This window comes from Pteropus medius, unplaced genomic scaffold, assembly GCF_902729225.1.
Source record: "Pteropus medius unplaced genomic scaffold, Ma_sr-lr_union100, whole genome shotgun sequence".
NCBI classification, from domain to species: Eukaryota; Metazoa; Chordata; class Mammalia; order Chiroptera; family Pteropodidae; genus Pteropus; species Pteropus medius.
The window spans coordinates 35482689-35499729 of record NW_024344378.1 but is presented as its reverse complement, the minus strand read 5'-3'; the positions used below and the strand labels follow the sequence as shown (position 1 = coordinate 35499729).

Below are 17041 nucleotides of genomic sequence, written 5' to 3'. Positions count from 1 at the left end.
ATGCAATAGCTCATCACTCTACTTTTCTCAGTTTAAGCAAATAACTGGGGAGAAACAAACTCTTTAGTCTGTCCATTTGCACTTAATCCTCTCAGGCCCCACTCAATCCCAATTTCTCTCCAAGCACCTTAGGAGTTAACCTTTGTACTAGCCCCTACAGCTCAGAACTTGTGAGACCTCCATGTTTTTACTTCGCTCACTTTATGTGGCTTGCTCATAATGAGACCAACGAGCACCTGTTAATCACTATTTACCTGCCTTCCAAAAGTACCTACAAATTGCTGCTCTATTGATGATGCTTTCTTGTTTTCTGATGTTGCTGTATTTGTCTACTCTACTTGTTTTGCATTTCTTGAGTCACTTTGATGAAATTTTGGAAAAGGAAAAGGGAAGAGGATTTAGTCTCACCGTTTTCAAACCTTTTTTCATCCTTTGGTCTTTATTATAGAGAACAATGGCTAGTTCTAATTATTTTGCTCATGTACATTTTCTTGTCCTTACCACTCAGCAACAAATTGAATCAACAACCAATTCCCATTTTCCATAAAAAAGAGGAACCCTTCCCTTCTAAATCCAAGATAACACTGTCAATAGTATTGGCTAAGGGTTGTGACATGTATCACCATCCATTCAGTCATTCAGGCTTATTACAAATGACAAGTAAGAGCCCTGCAAAAATAAAAACTAAGGGCGAGGGGATAGCTTTGGGGAAATAACCTGAATTGTTTAGGTCTAATTAATATTTGATACTAAGCTTATATAAATTCAGATGTTACTAGTGTCAAAATTAAGACAAAATTTCTACACTTTTAACAAATCTCCACTACTCCCATCTTAGTCTTATATAATCAGGGTATAAATTCCAGCTTGGAAAAACTACTGGCATCTATATTTATCTACCACCAGTAAAATTCCTGTTCACTTTAGTTACACAAGTATTGAAGACCTGTTCTGGTGACTGAAGAAAAAAATCCAAAATTGAGAATGGTCATAATGCTTCAGCAATTTTAATGATTAATAAACAAACTTGAAGCCCTCCTCTCATCACTTAACCCTACTCACAATTCAGTGCACGGAATTTCCAGTAAAAATACAACCATAAAGATGGGCATAACCCAATCAAGTTTTTTTAATGTGAACACTGGTAGTTGGCAGCCTATATAATAAAAGGTCAGAGTCAAAACTATGGACTTCCTTATTTCCCTATCTTATACATGATTTGTTGGGGAGGAGGAATGAAATTCGATACATTTTTATACAGGCAAAAAAGAACTCAAATATTTTCTTGCTCATCACGTATTAAATCAGAAATCATTAAGAATGATATAAATGTTAGGGTGATTTTTAATGTTTAGCTCATTTAAAACTTGTTTAGGGCCAATTCTAAGCATTTAGCTCCTTAGCCAGTAAAATTTTTAAATATTTTTAAATTTACAGTTGGTCCTCCATATCTGCAGGTTCCAGATCTGCAGATTCAACTGCTCATTGAAAATAATGGAAAAATTTATATTGTTGCTAATGTGTACTATGTAGTTAGGCCCAGATGGTTGTCTATACTGAACATAGGCAGGTTTTTTTTCTTGTCATTATTCCCTAAACAATACAACTACTATTCAGTAGACTATTTTATGTAAGGGCCTTGAACATACATAGATTTTGGTATATGAGGCAGATGAATTGGGGAATGGGTCCTGGAACAAATCCCCTACAGATACTGAGATGACTGTACTAGGAAATTATTTTGTGTTTTCTGTATTTTCCATTAAATATAATCAGTGATTTAATCGATTGCCAAAAGTACTTTATTTGCGAACAATGTGAGAAACTCATGATATTAACTTTGTATAGTTTTACTGTTTGGAAAGTTTTACAAATTCAAAGTAATAAATATGTTCATTTTCTTATTCTTTCCAAAGGTTCAATTTTAAAAAGAATATTACTACTTTAAAATTTCAACAGTCTGTCCTTGTAACATTTTCAAATTTGTCTATAAGAGCTTGATGTTATGAAGAGGAGAAAGAGTAGCTGTGAGGAAAGAAAGGGAGAGAATATTCTTATAGTAAATACTGATAAAATTAAGAAAAACAATGGATACTATCACTTAACTATAAAAACTCAGTGATGATTAATTTTAGGTACGGGTCAGAAAAATCACTAAAATTTCCTAGTTACTTTAAATCAACTCTAATATTTTAATTCAGAAATTTAAATATACACATCAGAACTATAAAATATATGCCTTGTTAAAAAATGGCATTTCCAAACAAGGAGTTAGCCAAAAGCTACGGCGACATTACATGATTACAGTAGGTTTAAATCTGCACACAATATCTTTAAACACCAGAAAGTCATTTATCTCAAAAAACCTAATATCGGTACTCCAATGAACAGAAGTATGAAAATCTCTTTATGACTGAACATATGCTCAGAACAGCAAAAACACTGGTTTTATTTCTTCAGCATCTTCCCCCTAGCATTCTTTAGCTTCTACAGCAATTACTTTGTTGACTCAACTTAATTCTAAAAGTAAGGCTTTATTATGAGTGGCCACTGGTTATTGGTATGTTCTTATCCTTTATAATAGAAAATGTATGGCCTCTTGTTAAACTGGATGGTATTTGGTATATGGCATACCAATCTTCGACATATACTGGTTTACTAAGGTGTAGAATGACTGTCGTAATATTTAAAGAATTAACAATGATATTCTTTAGAAACAAAATTTGATATCATAAAATGGTTATGCTCTAGCTCTCTTCACTGTTTCACACTTTTCCCCCTACGTTAAGTTGTAAACATCTGAGAACTTACTATACAATGAACTTCCTAATTGGTTAGATAGGACTTAAATGTGTTCTGTATAAAATTGTGTATGTAGTTGAATGGTAAAATATCTCAGAAAAAGGTAATTGTAAAGATGTTTTATACTACATTTGTCCTACAGATGTATACATAACTCGTATCTCTACCTCACCCATCCTATGTTACAAACACCGACTCCTATGTGCTCCCTGGGCTCGTGTGAAACCCAGAAAACAGTAAATGATGAGTCATTTTCTCCATTCTCCTAAGTATGGTACATAATCAGTACCATTATAGATGCCACAGAGAATTAGGGCTTAATTCTCTCTTGGAAACCCAATTTTGAAAGACTGTGATAGACACTCTTCTTCCCCAATCCCTCCTCCCCATGGTATCTATTTAACTAATAGCCGACTTTGTCCTGTATTCCTAACCACAGGGTAAAAGTTGTTTGAAAACACCCAACTTTACATATTTAAATCTTGAGCTTCCTCCCAAGTTATATTTTTTCTCTTCGGTCCCTAGCTTTGTCAAGTTCAGTATTTAACAAGTCACCTTTTCATGACTGTTTATTTACTTTCTACCTACTACGACAAAAATCTTCAAAATTTTTCTGGAGATAAGAAATCTAGAATTTCTAAATATTTTGCATAATATAAGGTACATATAAATTTTGAATTATCCTATTCCTGTGAACTGATGACAAAAGACACATGATTTTTCTCAAAAAGTAATGTGGATTTTGAAAATTCCTGATTCTCCCAAGAGGTAAACAAATGCTAAAAGGGTTTTGTGATATATGCTAACTGGAAAACTCTTAAGGTTCATTTTACCAAGCCATAGCAAATAATTTAAGAGAATCTCATTCCATACTAGATAGATCTTTTTTATTTTACTGCAACGTAATTTGAAACAAGACTATTTTTCTTGCTAACGCTGTGGGACAAGTTTATTTAACTTGTAAGTGATCTGACCTCTTTCTTCTTAAGACAATGGTGACAACGATTCTAAAACAAGAACCTCTATAATAGTTTAAAAATCTATCCCATCATATTAATACGTTGGAACACTTGTCACACTACGCTATACTAAGAGACCACTGCTTGACAAACATTTTCTGTAAAGGGTCATACAGTAAATATTTTGGCATCTGCAGGCTAGTCTTTGTAGCAACTACTCAACTCTGTCACTGTTGCACAAAAGCAGCCATAAATAATAAATAAATGACTATGGTTGGACTCCATAAGACTATTTATGGACATTGACCTTCATGTTAATTTTCACGTGTCTTGAAATATTCCTTTTCTCTTTAACCTTTTAAAATTGTAAACACAATTATTAGCTCACAGGCCGTGAAAAGCAGGCAGTGGGCTAGATATGGCCCATTGGTCAAAGTTGACTTTTTATATGTTATATAAAATATGTTATATGTTATATAAAATGTTTAAAAATTGCAGGTTCCAAGTCTAGAAACTGTGGAGACTTCTGTTTTTTAGAGCTCTCATTTTAAAACTTACCAGACAAGTTCTCTACTTGCTGGATAAATATACTCACACGAGAGAGAAAAAATAATTTAGATTACACATCCTTACTTTAAAAAACAAACAAATAAAAGACCAAAAGAAGCTGTAAAACAACTGCTACATCTTAAACATGTAATTAAGAAACAACAACAAAAAAATGTATTCTATGCAATATAAAATATGCATAGATTTGGTACATAATTTCTTAGTTTTTAATTTATGAATAAAGGCAATGAGAAAAAGGTTTATAAATCTCTCTATCCTTTATACAAAAAGTTGTAACCGAAACCAGCAATCCCTTGCATTACCACCAAATCTGAATATAATGTGAATGATGCCTAGGAATTGGAATTTACCTAGATGAGTTCCTGGTGCTCTTTTAAACAATGCACAATTATACCACAGAACACTATGGCTCTACAATTTGGGACACTTTTGAATACGAAACCCCTGCCTCCATAATATAAGGAAACAAGAATACTCTTCCCAGTCATCAAGTATAAAAAAACTTCACAGTCTGATTCACCTTTATCAAAGGTAAAATGATCACTGATACATTTCATGGATTATTTTAACCCTTAGTAGTTCCTAAACGCAAAATAAATTTCAAGTGAATTTTTTATCTGTTTGGGTTTTCCAAAGCAAGATACTCATACAAAATGTATTGAACTGGCAGAAGTCCATGGGCTAAAGAAAAAGGAATTAAGTATAAAATGTTTACCAACTTTATCCTTTCTAATTTAACAACGGCTTCAGGTATTGAGACCTAATTGGTTTCTTGTATCTATCCACTATGAACATAACTCAATCTTCTATTTAACACTTCTCAGTGCTTTTTGCTTGGGGCTTCATTTTGCGACGGAGAAGATCAATTCGTCCAACTTCAACCATTTGTTCTTCCCAAGATTTGATTTCATTATAATAACGAATTTTATCATCTTCAGCAAGTTGGATATATACCTGAGAAAAAGTGTAACTGTTAAAATGATTTCTTTAGAAGAATGTTTGCAATTATTTTCTTGAACACTTGCATATATACTTTAGAAATTACCTTATTACTCTACATGTATAAAAAAGGTACTGGAGAAGAAATATTTTTGTGAGATAAAAATTAAATGAGAAAAAAGTCCATAAGAGATAATTTTGTATTAATGAAGTTGTTACAATTTCAGGAAAGGAGCAGAGGCAGGATGTGACTATCACTGGATACAGTGGACAGTAAATTCTGTGTGACATTGTTTCAAACACCAATTTTATTTTCAGTCGAAAACTACCAAAATAAAAAAGCCAAATTGGTTCTAAGAATATGAAATTATTTAAAGACACTTTAACTGTGTTATTAGTAATATAAGGTTGCTTTCACACAAACTGAGCCTTACTCTAATATATTCCCTCAAATATTCTAACTAGACACTTGAAACTAAAACCATACTACTTACTTGCTTTTGAGAACTAGAGAGATTTTTCCAGCTTTCATTTACAGTCTTCAGCTTTAACTGTAAAACAACATATGTTTAAGTACCAGATATAGGGACCTCAAGGATTAAAGATCTTTTTTTTTATTATTCATTCCAACAACAAAAGCTCAGATATCAAGAATCACAGGCAAAGCTTCATCAATTCTTAACCTTTTCTTTCTAAACTATTAAACTTGTTAAAAAATACAAAACGCCTAGAATGAAGATATTTATCTGTTTTTATTGAGATATAATTGATAGGTAACATTGTATTAGTTTCAGGTGTACAACATGATTCGATATTTGTATATATTCTGAAATGATCACAATGAGTCTAATTAACATTCGTCACCATAAATTTTTTTTCTCATGAGAACTTTTAAGATCTACTCTCTGAGAAACTTTAAACATGCTATACAGTAGTATTAACTCTAATCACCATGTTGTACATTTGATCTCAGGACTTATAACTGGAAGTTTGCATCTTCTGGCTACCTTCATCCATTTCACCCATCTCCCCCAATCCCTGGCAACCAGCAATTCTATCTCTGAGCTTAGTTATTAAGTTTATTTTTTCCACATATAAGTGAGATCATACAGTATCTGCCTTTCTCTGGTCTGATTTATTTCACTTAGCATAATGCTTTCAAGATCCATTCATGTTGTTGCAAACAGAAAGATTTTCTTCTTTTTATGGCTGAATAATACTCCATTTTACATACAGTATAAACATATTATACACACACACACACACACACACACACGCTGCTTTATCCATTTATCCATTGAGAGACACTTAGATTGACTCCACTTCTTGGCTGCTGTAAATCATGCTGCAATGAACACAGGAATTCAGATAACTTTTCAAGTTAGTGTTTTTTCTTTGGATAAATACCCAGAATAGAATTGCTAGACATATGGTAGCTCTATTTTTAACTTTTTCAGGAATCTCCATACTGTTTTCCATACTGGACTACAGCAATTTACATTTCCATCAACTGTGCACAGGGTTTTCTTTTCTCCACATCCTCACCAGCACTTGTTATTTTTTATCTTTGATAACAGCCATTCTAACAGGTGAGGTGAACTGAGGTTTCAATTTGCGTTTCCTTGATAATTAGTAATGCTGAGCACCTTGTCATGTTCCTGTTAGCCATCTATATGTCTTCTTTGGAAAAACAGTCTATTCAGATCCTCTGCTCATTTTTTAATCAGACTGAATTTTTCACTATTGAGTTGTATGAATTCTTTATATTTTGGATATTAATCCTTGTGATATACAAATATTTACTCCCATTAGGTAGGTTGCCTTTTCATTTTACTGGTTTCCTTTATTTTGAAGATATTTACCTTTTTTGATCCAGAAATACTAATATTCAAGTATAATCTGCATTCTGTCACTATCTAACTTCAGAGACTAAGTTGTTTTATTTCTTCCCTGTAGCTTAATGTTTTATTCTAAAATGTGTGCCAAAGTGTTTAGGTGTAGTTGTAGAAACAATACACCAGTCCTTAATTTTACTTAGCTGAACTTAATTATGTGACTTGGAAAAAAGTCATATTATCTCCCTTAGGCTTGGTTCTTCATCTATAAAATTAAAGGGATACAGGAATCCCATGGCGGGAAAAGAGGCAGAGAGGAAAGTCAGCACACCTCGTGCAACCTGTGATTTTGCTCCCAGAGAGCAGAAAGTGAAGGGAAAAATAAGTGAGTGGAAAATGAGGGGCAGAGATGCAGACAGAAGGGTAGAAGAAGGGGAGTGTGAGAAAGAGAGAAATAGTCTGAACAGTATCTGTTTAAAACTAGGAGGAGATCATCAGTGATTTTAAGGAAAAGCAGAGTGAGAATAATGAACTTTATTGTCCTAACTGGAACTTTATTGTTCTGACCAGAACTCTGAATAAATTTTATTTTCCTATCAACAAAAATAAAGGAACCAGATAGTACCTGAGATTACATAACCATTATGTTTGGAACATTTTAAACTTATCTTTATAAACATTTCAAATGTATTCAGGGACAGTTAATAAATAACTGGTCTGAGTCTTAGCACTGGAAGCAATTACTTTAAAGCTCTAGATTCTTTCATAACTAATCTTTTACTTATCCATAAAGTTTAATCCATAAAGCTTCATATTCACCGAGTTAACAATAATTTATGAAGTTGCATGCATAAACAATCCGATCTTTCACCCAAATAATTCATTTACAAAAAAATTTTTTAAATAAAAACTTAAAGAGATGGAAAGATGTTTTGCTTCCTCCTAGAACCATATTAAATGAGCCCTTCCACCATATAAGGGCAGAGTGAGAAGGCACCAGCTATGAATCCAGAAGGCAACCATGACAGTACCTTGGTCTTGAACCTCCCAGCCTCCAGAACTGTGAGCAATAAATGTTTATTTTTAAATAAACAAATTAATAACACCCCCCAATTAAAGCATAAACCCACATAAACAAAGGTAATAGGAGAGAGCACTACCAACACTAAATTTTGGAAGCTGAAAAGTACATGGAGAAATGGTTCCTGGCTTACCTAACCATGAATGCTATTTCCCAAACTGGCAGTGGGGAAAGTCAAAAAAGCAAAGCATTTTACAACACAGAATTCCCCAAGTAGCTCAGGAATTGGCAGCACCCAGTAGGTTAAAAAAGAGGTAAGGTCAGGTTAAAACCAGGAAAACTGATTCCCTAGCATGTGACCTTCTCGTACTGGTAAGAAAACTAAATCCGAGATAAGTTAGTGACTGACAAAATTCCTACTAAAAACGGAAATAGGCTTGCATTTTAGTAATGTAGAACCATAAAAACTGAATTTGAAATCCCAAATGGAATAAACCAGTGAAAGTATAGCCAGGGAAGACTACATCACATATACATACTATTCTAATCATATGTTAAATGAACCACAGAACCAAAAAACCCAAAGAAGCAAAGTGGCAAACACCTTCTCAAACTGACCAGAGTTAAGGATCTGAACATCTACTTTTCTTAACATGCCATATTATAATAGGAAAAATACGATTTTCAATTTGAAGCTTCTAAGAATGAAATAAAGGAAAGACTAAGCCACAACGGGAATGACAAGCTTTTTTTTTTAATTTGACACATTCATATGGTAACATTCATGTTTATAAAACAACCCCAAGAGCATAATTGAAATTTTATTAAAGGATATAACATGAAGCAACAGGTTATGTTATAATCAAAACCCAGTACAAAATATTATAGCTCTATTCTCATTCTTCCCTGTGATTGTAAAAAAGTTAAGACCTGCTGAATAAGTCTCTAGAACTTTAACACCCCAATAAAATTAAAAATTTTATGTTTTTTAAATTTAAAAAGTTGACTATATATATTGGCAATTGTATACTCAAATTAATTTTATGTGGTAAGAAAAAGGATTTTCTATAAAAAGGAATACAAGAAAGAGGGTCTTATTCATATACAGTACTTGTTTATAGTAATTTACTACTTTGCTTCACAGCCTGACATGTGGCACCCCTAAAACTTCCTAAATATTTTTAAAATTAAATTAAACAAAATTTTAAAAAACAAATGCAGTTCTGTTTTACCTGTGATGTACCATCCTTAGCTTCCTGGAAGCGTTCAGATATAAAAATGTTATAAGCTGAGCGAGGTCTTTTCGGTTTTCCAAGCATTGTTAACTCCTGAGTAATAAAAATGAAAGAATAAGATATAGTTTTAACTTCTATGAGACTCAATTTTACTTACAGAAACTGTATGCACCACTATGCATTATACAGAATGTTCTTAAAGTGAATATTAAGATTCTCATATAAAGTATAAAATTATTCCTTCTTGGAGTCAGAATTTTTTTGATAGCACTAAGTTTTAAAAAGTATAACAGATTTTTATGAGTTACTTTCCGTACAAAATCATTTATTTTATATATTATTTTCATGGTCTCCATGAACTGAGTAACTGAGCACATATGTACAAAACAATCACAACCTCAGTTTCATCCTTACAAGACACTACTATCTCATTGGCCAAACCACGACGTGTCTCCAACAAACTCATGAACACTAGAATATCTGTTTAATAATCTCTTATTTCATTTCTTTCCCTGCATGTCTCTCAACCTTTAAACCTCAATAGATGTGCTAAATTCTTTTTACTCCACATCAAAAGAAGAGAAGATGAAAAAATACAAGTATCCCTTGCTATCTAAATCAATTTAGTATCTGAATTCAGAGAATGAGAGAGATTGCATTATCTTAACCTAGTGTCTGAATTTGGATAGTAAGTAGTACTGTAATTTACAAAACTTTGTGACTTTTAATGACAATGTTTAAATCAATAATGAACCCAACTTTAATTCATAAGCAAAAGTAGAGCTCCTCTGAGTTCCCTCTTCCTGAACCTCTCAGTCATGAAACTACTGTAGACCCCAGGTACTTCACAACTTAACTATCGCCCCTTTTATTTCTAGAATCACTATTAGGTGCTTCACTTGCAACTTCCTGGTTCCCACACATCTCACCTGATCTCTAACTGGTCGGTACCAGATATCCTTAATGGGAAGACAAATTCCAACAGAGAATGAAGGAATACAGAAATCAGGGAAAAAATCCTTAGGATTCAGATTCAACAAGAGCCTGGAAATCACCACTCCCTCCTAACAAGAATAAAGCTGAGGAGACTGAAAAATCAACAACTCTTTTTGAATGCATGAGGAAGGACCAAGGGCTAACTGCTGTTGCCCCCAGAATTGGAGAGACAGACAAGTCAATACAGAAACGGGGAGCCTCACCAAAGCAGAGAAACAGAGAGATTCAGGAAGAAACCGCTGCATGAACCAGTCAGTGCTAGATAGGAAAACCTGAACTGTTAAGTATCGGAATTGCCAGAGGCTGTGTGGACAACTCTCAGAGTTCCCAGTCATAGGAGAGCCCTCACAATATTATGAGATTTATAATTCTAAAAGCTTGACCAAATTCCCACAATCAATATCTAAAACTAAGCCCCTCTGGTTGAAGAATGGGGAGGGGAAAAGGAATCATTTTGAAATGCCTGAGCAATCTGTTATTGTTAACAAGGCCTGCCTTCAGGGGAAACTAGTTAACCAGAGCCCTAAACTGCCAGGGTATTATCAGAGCTTAACTGTCTTAAGGAAGAGAAATATGCAACTCCAGCCCACTCTAGCCATCCTGATCCACCTAAGGGAGAGAGAAAAACGTGTGCAGCTCACAGTCCGGAAGTAAAGGATCACTGAAAGACCAGGACCTAATCAAAGGACTAGGGAACGCTTCCCTTGTGCCCACACTTCACCACCACATGAAGGCCTATTTCACAGCAATACCTTTTACCTAGTACTTCACGTCTTGCTATCAGGAAAAAATTCCAAGGCATACTAAGAGGCAAAAAACATAGCTTGAAGAGACAAAGCAAGCATCAGAACTAGAAAGGGCAGGGATGTTGGAATTATCAGATCTAGAATTTTAAAACAAATGATTAATATGCTAAGGGCTCTAGACAACATGCAAGAACAGATGGGCAATGTAAGCAGAGAAATGGGAATCCTAAGAAAGAACCAAAAAGAAATGCTAGAGAGCAAAAATATTGATTTAAAATAAAGAATGCCTCTGATTATCTTATTAATAGACTGGGCACAGGTTGAGGAAAGAATCTCTGAGCTAGAGGACATAGTACTAAAATCCTTGCAAACCCAAAAGCAAAGAGAACAAAGACTGGGGGAGGAAAAGCACGGAACACAATATGCAGAGACTATGGGACAATTACAATAGGTGTAACAAAAGCATAATGAGAATACCAAAAGAAAGAAAGGAAGAAAAAAAATATTTGAAAGGAAAACCGCTTTAATCTGCCCAATCTCCATTTCTGGTCCTCTTCACTCTTAATACTGGCTGGGTACATTAAGGAGAAAGAGAGAGTAAACTTTAGAACTCACATCCTCCCAATACCATCCCTATGCAGAGACTGTATTTCTCACTCTTGGTATCTTTTCTGGCCCCCTTTTCTAGTTGGATCAGCAGCCTTAGATTGCCATCATTGACTTGAAATTGGCTGAGTCCTCAACCCTAGAGGTAAGAGGACTTAAGTCATTAGGGTCAGGGATAGATACTGTGGCATCTCACATTAAAGACTGTAATCTACTTTTCCAGAAAAATAACTTTAACTCTGTTGACCATTTTCTATAGTATACATCCTGGACCATCAAGTTGACCACCTCACGCCCAGTATTGGTTCTATAGAAAAATGTACTCTAAGTTTCAAGCAATGGAATTTATGTGGATTAATACCTTAAGCTAAGCACTACAATTTTTGAACCATGTGAAGATGCAACAGGCACTTTTCCCTGATGTGTTAATAAATTCAGTCTATTTGGCAATATTCAGAATCAAACTCACCATTACCTATAGAACAATCGAAATCAGTGAGTTATTCTAGACAAGACCCAGAAGCAAAGATTCTTACTATTCTCGCAAGATCTAGCTATTTCATAACTCTATTCCTACAGCTTTTATTCTAGTTCTAATCAAATATCTTTAATTCAGATATATCTGAAAGTAGTAACAAGGGTTTCCAAGATAAACTCAATGGCAAGTGGTCCTAGTGACAGAAGAGAACTATTCCTAATTGAAGTACACTTCCTGACATACAACCATATAGCCACACATATCAAAATCAGAGAAAAACTACCTATATTGTTATATAAATTTTAGTTTTTTGCCAGTTGAAAATAATATTTTAATGATACTCACTCTCTTTTTTATTATTGCTTTCTTTTTTAAACGTTTTTGCATGATTTCTTTTTCCAAAGATACCATCTGACTTGGAGTTAGCTGTTCTTGAATTCTGTTTATCTCCTCTTTGTATGCCTGCCAGTCTGCCTTATAAGCATCTTCATATACCTATGAATAAAAAACCAATATGAAGTCAAACTATTGCTGGAAAATAAAACATAGCTTACCTGCCAAGGAAAGACAACTGCATGACTTCAGATAAAAACAGAATGAACCACCAAGTGGAAAATGTGCTATGGAATCACATTTATATGGATTAAAAACATGTCTTTTTCATATACATGCTAACCAAGATGAGAGTCTAGCAATTAGCTTTCAATTGCTGCCAACCCTTCACCATCACCCCATACATCATAGTCTCATCATTTATGTAGATCAGAATGTATGAAGTTCCTTTGTAGAAAATGGATGTTAAAAAATCTCGGTCATCTGGTCCCTTAAGGGACATGACAGCTGTTCCTAACTATAGAGTAACTGCAGCAATGATGAAAATCTATATGCTTACTTTTTTTTCTGACTCAGGAAGTTCCCTCCATAGCTCGGCGATTTTTTTAATTAGTTCTGAATTTTTTGCATCTATGGATTAGAATAAAATGAGAAAAGATGTCAAAATTTTATGTCTTAGGATTAATTTCTAAAAACTTCTAGGAAGCATATAACCCATTAGCTCTAAAAGTTAAGTTCTATTAGACATCTCTATACAACTAAATACAATGATTTATCTTTTCTTTAACCAATGAATTTAAATAATAAATAAATCAATACTTTATCCAAATTGTTAAAGTCTGTTATCTAATACTATAGGAGTATATCACATATCACCAAAAGTCTCAGAAATTGATTATTAGTTTAAGCAAATAATGACAAGTTTATTAGTTCATTATTTCAATCAAAACATTTTTTTCAAGTCTTTTAAGAATTAAGTTCATAAAACCTGAATAAACAACAAGATAGTCTTGATTCATATACCACCACCTTGTATTTCAATTACAGAAATATCATTTGCAAATAAACTAAATTATTCTAAAATCAATTCATTATTCTCCATTTCCTTCCTTACCTTAATTGGAATGACAGGTTGTAAATGCTTTAACAAACCACTTGTTAGTTTCAACTCCTATACTTTAAAAGACGTGAATACTTAAAATGTCTCATAAACCAATTCTTTATAATGTGAGAATTATTATAGCTCATTTGATTTTCACAAGTGCCCTGTGATGTACTGCACATGAAAGGGCTTTAGAAATCATAAGCAAAAATTAGCTATAATTAACTTAGTAAATATCTTAAAATTACAACCCCAAATGAAGGGCACACAGCCTTTCTAGGGAGTCAACAAATATCCTATCTGGGAATCTTTCAATGCAAAATTTCTTGAAATTAGTAGTTATTTTTATAGAGCTTTAGTTTACAGAATACTTCCACCTAAGGTATTTTACTGAAACTTCGTTAATTCCGAGGCAAAAGGAGGTAAGCAAGGGATAAAACGATTCATCAATGGTCCTCTAGGCCAGTGGCAACGAGGCCTCAAATTCAGCTTTTTCACATTCTCTTCTCTGGTTGCTTTCCACTCTACATGCTGCTATTTTAAAAATACCTTTCATTAGTTCTCAATTACATTTAAAGCATTTCTAATTGGTAAAAAATACATTATATCTCCCATTTTACAGATTATCAAATAGAATGGTTATGTTCCTGCAGTCACTGGATGGTTTGGTAGTGAAAATCAAGTTTGCAGTTTAAATGCTTAGTGCCTTCTTTATGACTCAGAGAAGAGTACAAACCCCAAAACTACTTACCTGGGTTCTGAGCTTTAAAAATGGGTAGCTGTTCTTTAGAAAATCGAACATATGAAGTCATAGGCTTCTTTGGATAACTACTCAAGGCGGATGAAAACCATCTCGGTATATACGCAAAACTACACATGAATAAAAAGAAAATAAGCGATATCAAGTATTTAAGTGCCAGTATTCATATGTACATAAACAGATCCCAAATAAGATTTCATCAAGATGCTATATACGACAAGAAAGGTAATAACATTTAAAATCCTGTCCTAACCAGAGGGAAGAGCCTGCAGAAATTAAGTCTCAAAGCCCTTACCTCCTAGAAAGAGCAGAGTGGAAGAAAGCACCTATAGTCCAGCTCCTGGGCCCCGCCTCCTCAACGCCTAGCTGATGGCGGGAGACTCTTGGCGCAACTTAGCACAGAACGCCGAACCTAATGCTCCAGGTCAGTGGGGAGGGGCAGGAAGGTGGGGGGTGGCCAGAAGTAAGATACGGGGTACTGATAGGGTAAGGCCTGGTATCAAAGCCACCGTTCCCATGGCAAGGTCGAAGTCTGAATTAAAGGGTCAACGCGGCCTTGACCTCCTAGGAGGGGCAGAAAGGTGAAGAAACCATCTACACTCCAGCCCTAGGGCGCTCTTAGCCCAGCCGCCTACTGAGGCGTAAGCGAGTAGTCCTACCTGAAGGGAGAGCGCAGTCGACTCCCACAGTCTGCGCAGAGAGCAGCTCCGGACGTTCCCAGTGCACTTAGCACGCCCCACATACCCCGGAGAAGCGCCATTGCACCCACTGACAAAGTAGTAACGGGGCCCCAAGCTCGTAGAGCCCCCTGGCACAAAAGAACCCCAACAACAACTTGAACCCGCGTGCAACCCTACCAAGTTCGCTATCATGCCCACCACTCGCGAGGCACTATGGGAAATCTATTAACTTCCTGTTGGTAGATAGGGGGCGGGGTAAGGCAGAGTTGGCGCAGGCGCCGTAGTGGCTTCCCCCTGCGGGCGGGACTGCAAACAAGGAGGAGGAGCTCGGGGCGGAGAAGGGAAACCGCAGCCCGGCTCGCCTGCGGAGGGCCCTGGCCTCGAGAGGGGCGCTCCTGAGCCACCTCTGCTCCCAGCCCCCGTTCCTCCGCCAGGCCCGGAGCTGATGGAGGTACGGCGGCGGTCTCTCCCGGACCGCGCACTGGTTGAGTCCGCCTGTGACAGCCGGAAGGGTTAGTACGTAACAGACAGTTTTACCACCAGGACACGAGGTGGTTGTGCCGCTGCTATGAGGTCAGGTTGGCGGGCGCAGAATGCCCAGCCGAGCCTCTCAGTTCAAGCCCGGGCTGGAGCCAAAAATACTGCTGAGGAAGGGTGTAGAGGATGGGGCGTATTTTAAAACCTAAAAATGCGGATTTCCAGGCCTTACCGCAGCGCCTGGTTCATTGTGTGATGCCTATAAATCTGCGTTTTTAAAAAATTCCTCAAAGTTTAACAAGTTCTAATGGCAGTGGTCATGGGACCACATTGCAAGCAATACTGATCTAGACTATTGTCCCCATCTACTGCAAATAACACTGACCCAGTCTTCAAGCCTAACATCTAATCCCGTTTCATTTGTGGGGAGGATACTGGCTAGTTATCCGGAGGCGTGAGTTCTAGCCCCAGCATTAACATTAACGTCTTGATCCGGGAATGTATCATTCCTTCTCAATCCCCCTCGCCCCAGCAAATGAAGATTTTGTACTAAATCAAGTTTCCCAATCGAAGCCCTGAGATCGTGTGACAAGTGCACTTTGATATATTGATGTGCTGTACACCCATTTTCTGTGTAGGCAACGGTATGAAAAAGATTGGGAAGACCTAAACTGAAGACATCTAAGGACCCTTTTAGCTTTTACGTTATAGTTACTTCAAAGATAGCCACTTCCTGAAACAGCCTTACCTTTATTGGATAGCTTTAATTGTTAGAAAATTCTTATCAGTGTAATATTGAGCTTTTCTGTAGCCTTGAGAGAATGGCCTTTTGGTACTACTAAGGACTAAGCCCACTCCTTTTAAGTGGCAAGCAACTATGAGCACTTTTCATATTCTCAGGGTCGAAAGAGATCTTCCAGATCATCTGTTCGAACCTCCCATACTGCCATGGAAGAAACCTTTTTTTATGAATACATGCTATGTATAAGGCCCCAAGCAGATAAAAGACGCAGTATTTTCCCACCCCCAGTAAAGCTTAATGGCAGAGCAAAAGAAATAAACAATTACAATATAGCGCCAAGAGAGAGGTCAGTTTAGAATTCCTTATAATCACATTTTGGAAATAATTTGTTTTGTTTTTATAGAATGTTTTTGTTCTTTCAGATGTTTGATAGAGTTAAACTTCTTTTGGATATTAAAAAATATTTTTGTTTTAAAGTATGATTTTGATACATCTTGCTGTAAAGGTTTTATAAATCTGATCTATAACATTTCTGTTTTCATCAGATAACAATATTCCTTAAAACTCATTCATATTGTAGTGATAATTTTATTCCAAGTGCAGTATTTACAAAGAAAATATAATTCTACCTACTTTCTCAAATTGTCTTTAAACAAAAAGACATGGTTTCATTTATATTTACTTTCTAAAAAATGAAGATTTACCATAGCCTTTCCCAGGATTGTCCCTTTATTTTGTTTTAAAAGTACATCTGCTCCCA

General features: G+C 35.5%; 1 protein-coding gene across 1 annotated transcript; it reads right to left on the bottom strand.

Annotated features, from left to right (window-relative positions):
* Window positions 1-1784: 1784 nt before the first annotated feature.
* On the bottom strand, window positions 1785-15292 carry TFAM (transcription factor A, mitochondrial). The gene is made up of 7 exons (XM_039871841.1): window positions 15042-15292; window positions 14374-14492; window positions 13080-13150; window positions 12533-12682; window positions 9359-9454; window positions 5765-5821; window positions 1785-5285 (listed from the first exon to the last, which is right to left on the bottom strand). The coding sequence occupies exons 1-7, from the start codon at window positions 15140-15142 to the stop codon at window positions 5142-5144; spliced, it is 738 nt and encodes a 245-aa protein (XP_039727775.1). The 5' UTR covers window positions 15143-15292; the 3' UTR covers window positions 1785-5141.
* Between the last annotated feature and the right edge of the window lie 1749 nt (window positions 15293-17041).

Bases quoted from the DNA above. Each gene is read 5' to 3' on its own strand.
- TFAM (XM_039871841.1), bottom strand. From the start codon at position 15,142: ATGGCGCTTCTCCGGGGTATGTGGGGCGTGCTAAGTGCACTGGGAACG. The intron at 13,151-14,373 runs GTAAGTAGTTTT...TCTAATCCATAG, and splicing joins TTTTAAAGCTCAGAACCCAG to ATGCAAAAAATTCAGAACTA. The intron at 5,286-5,764 runs GTAAGTAGTATG...ACTTTTTCTCAG, and splicing joins TCTCTAGTTCTCAAAAGCAA to GTATATATCCAACTTGCTGA.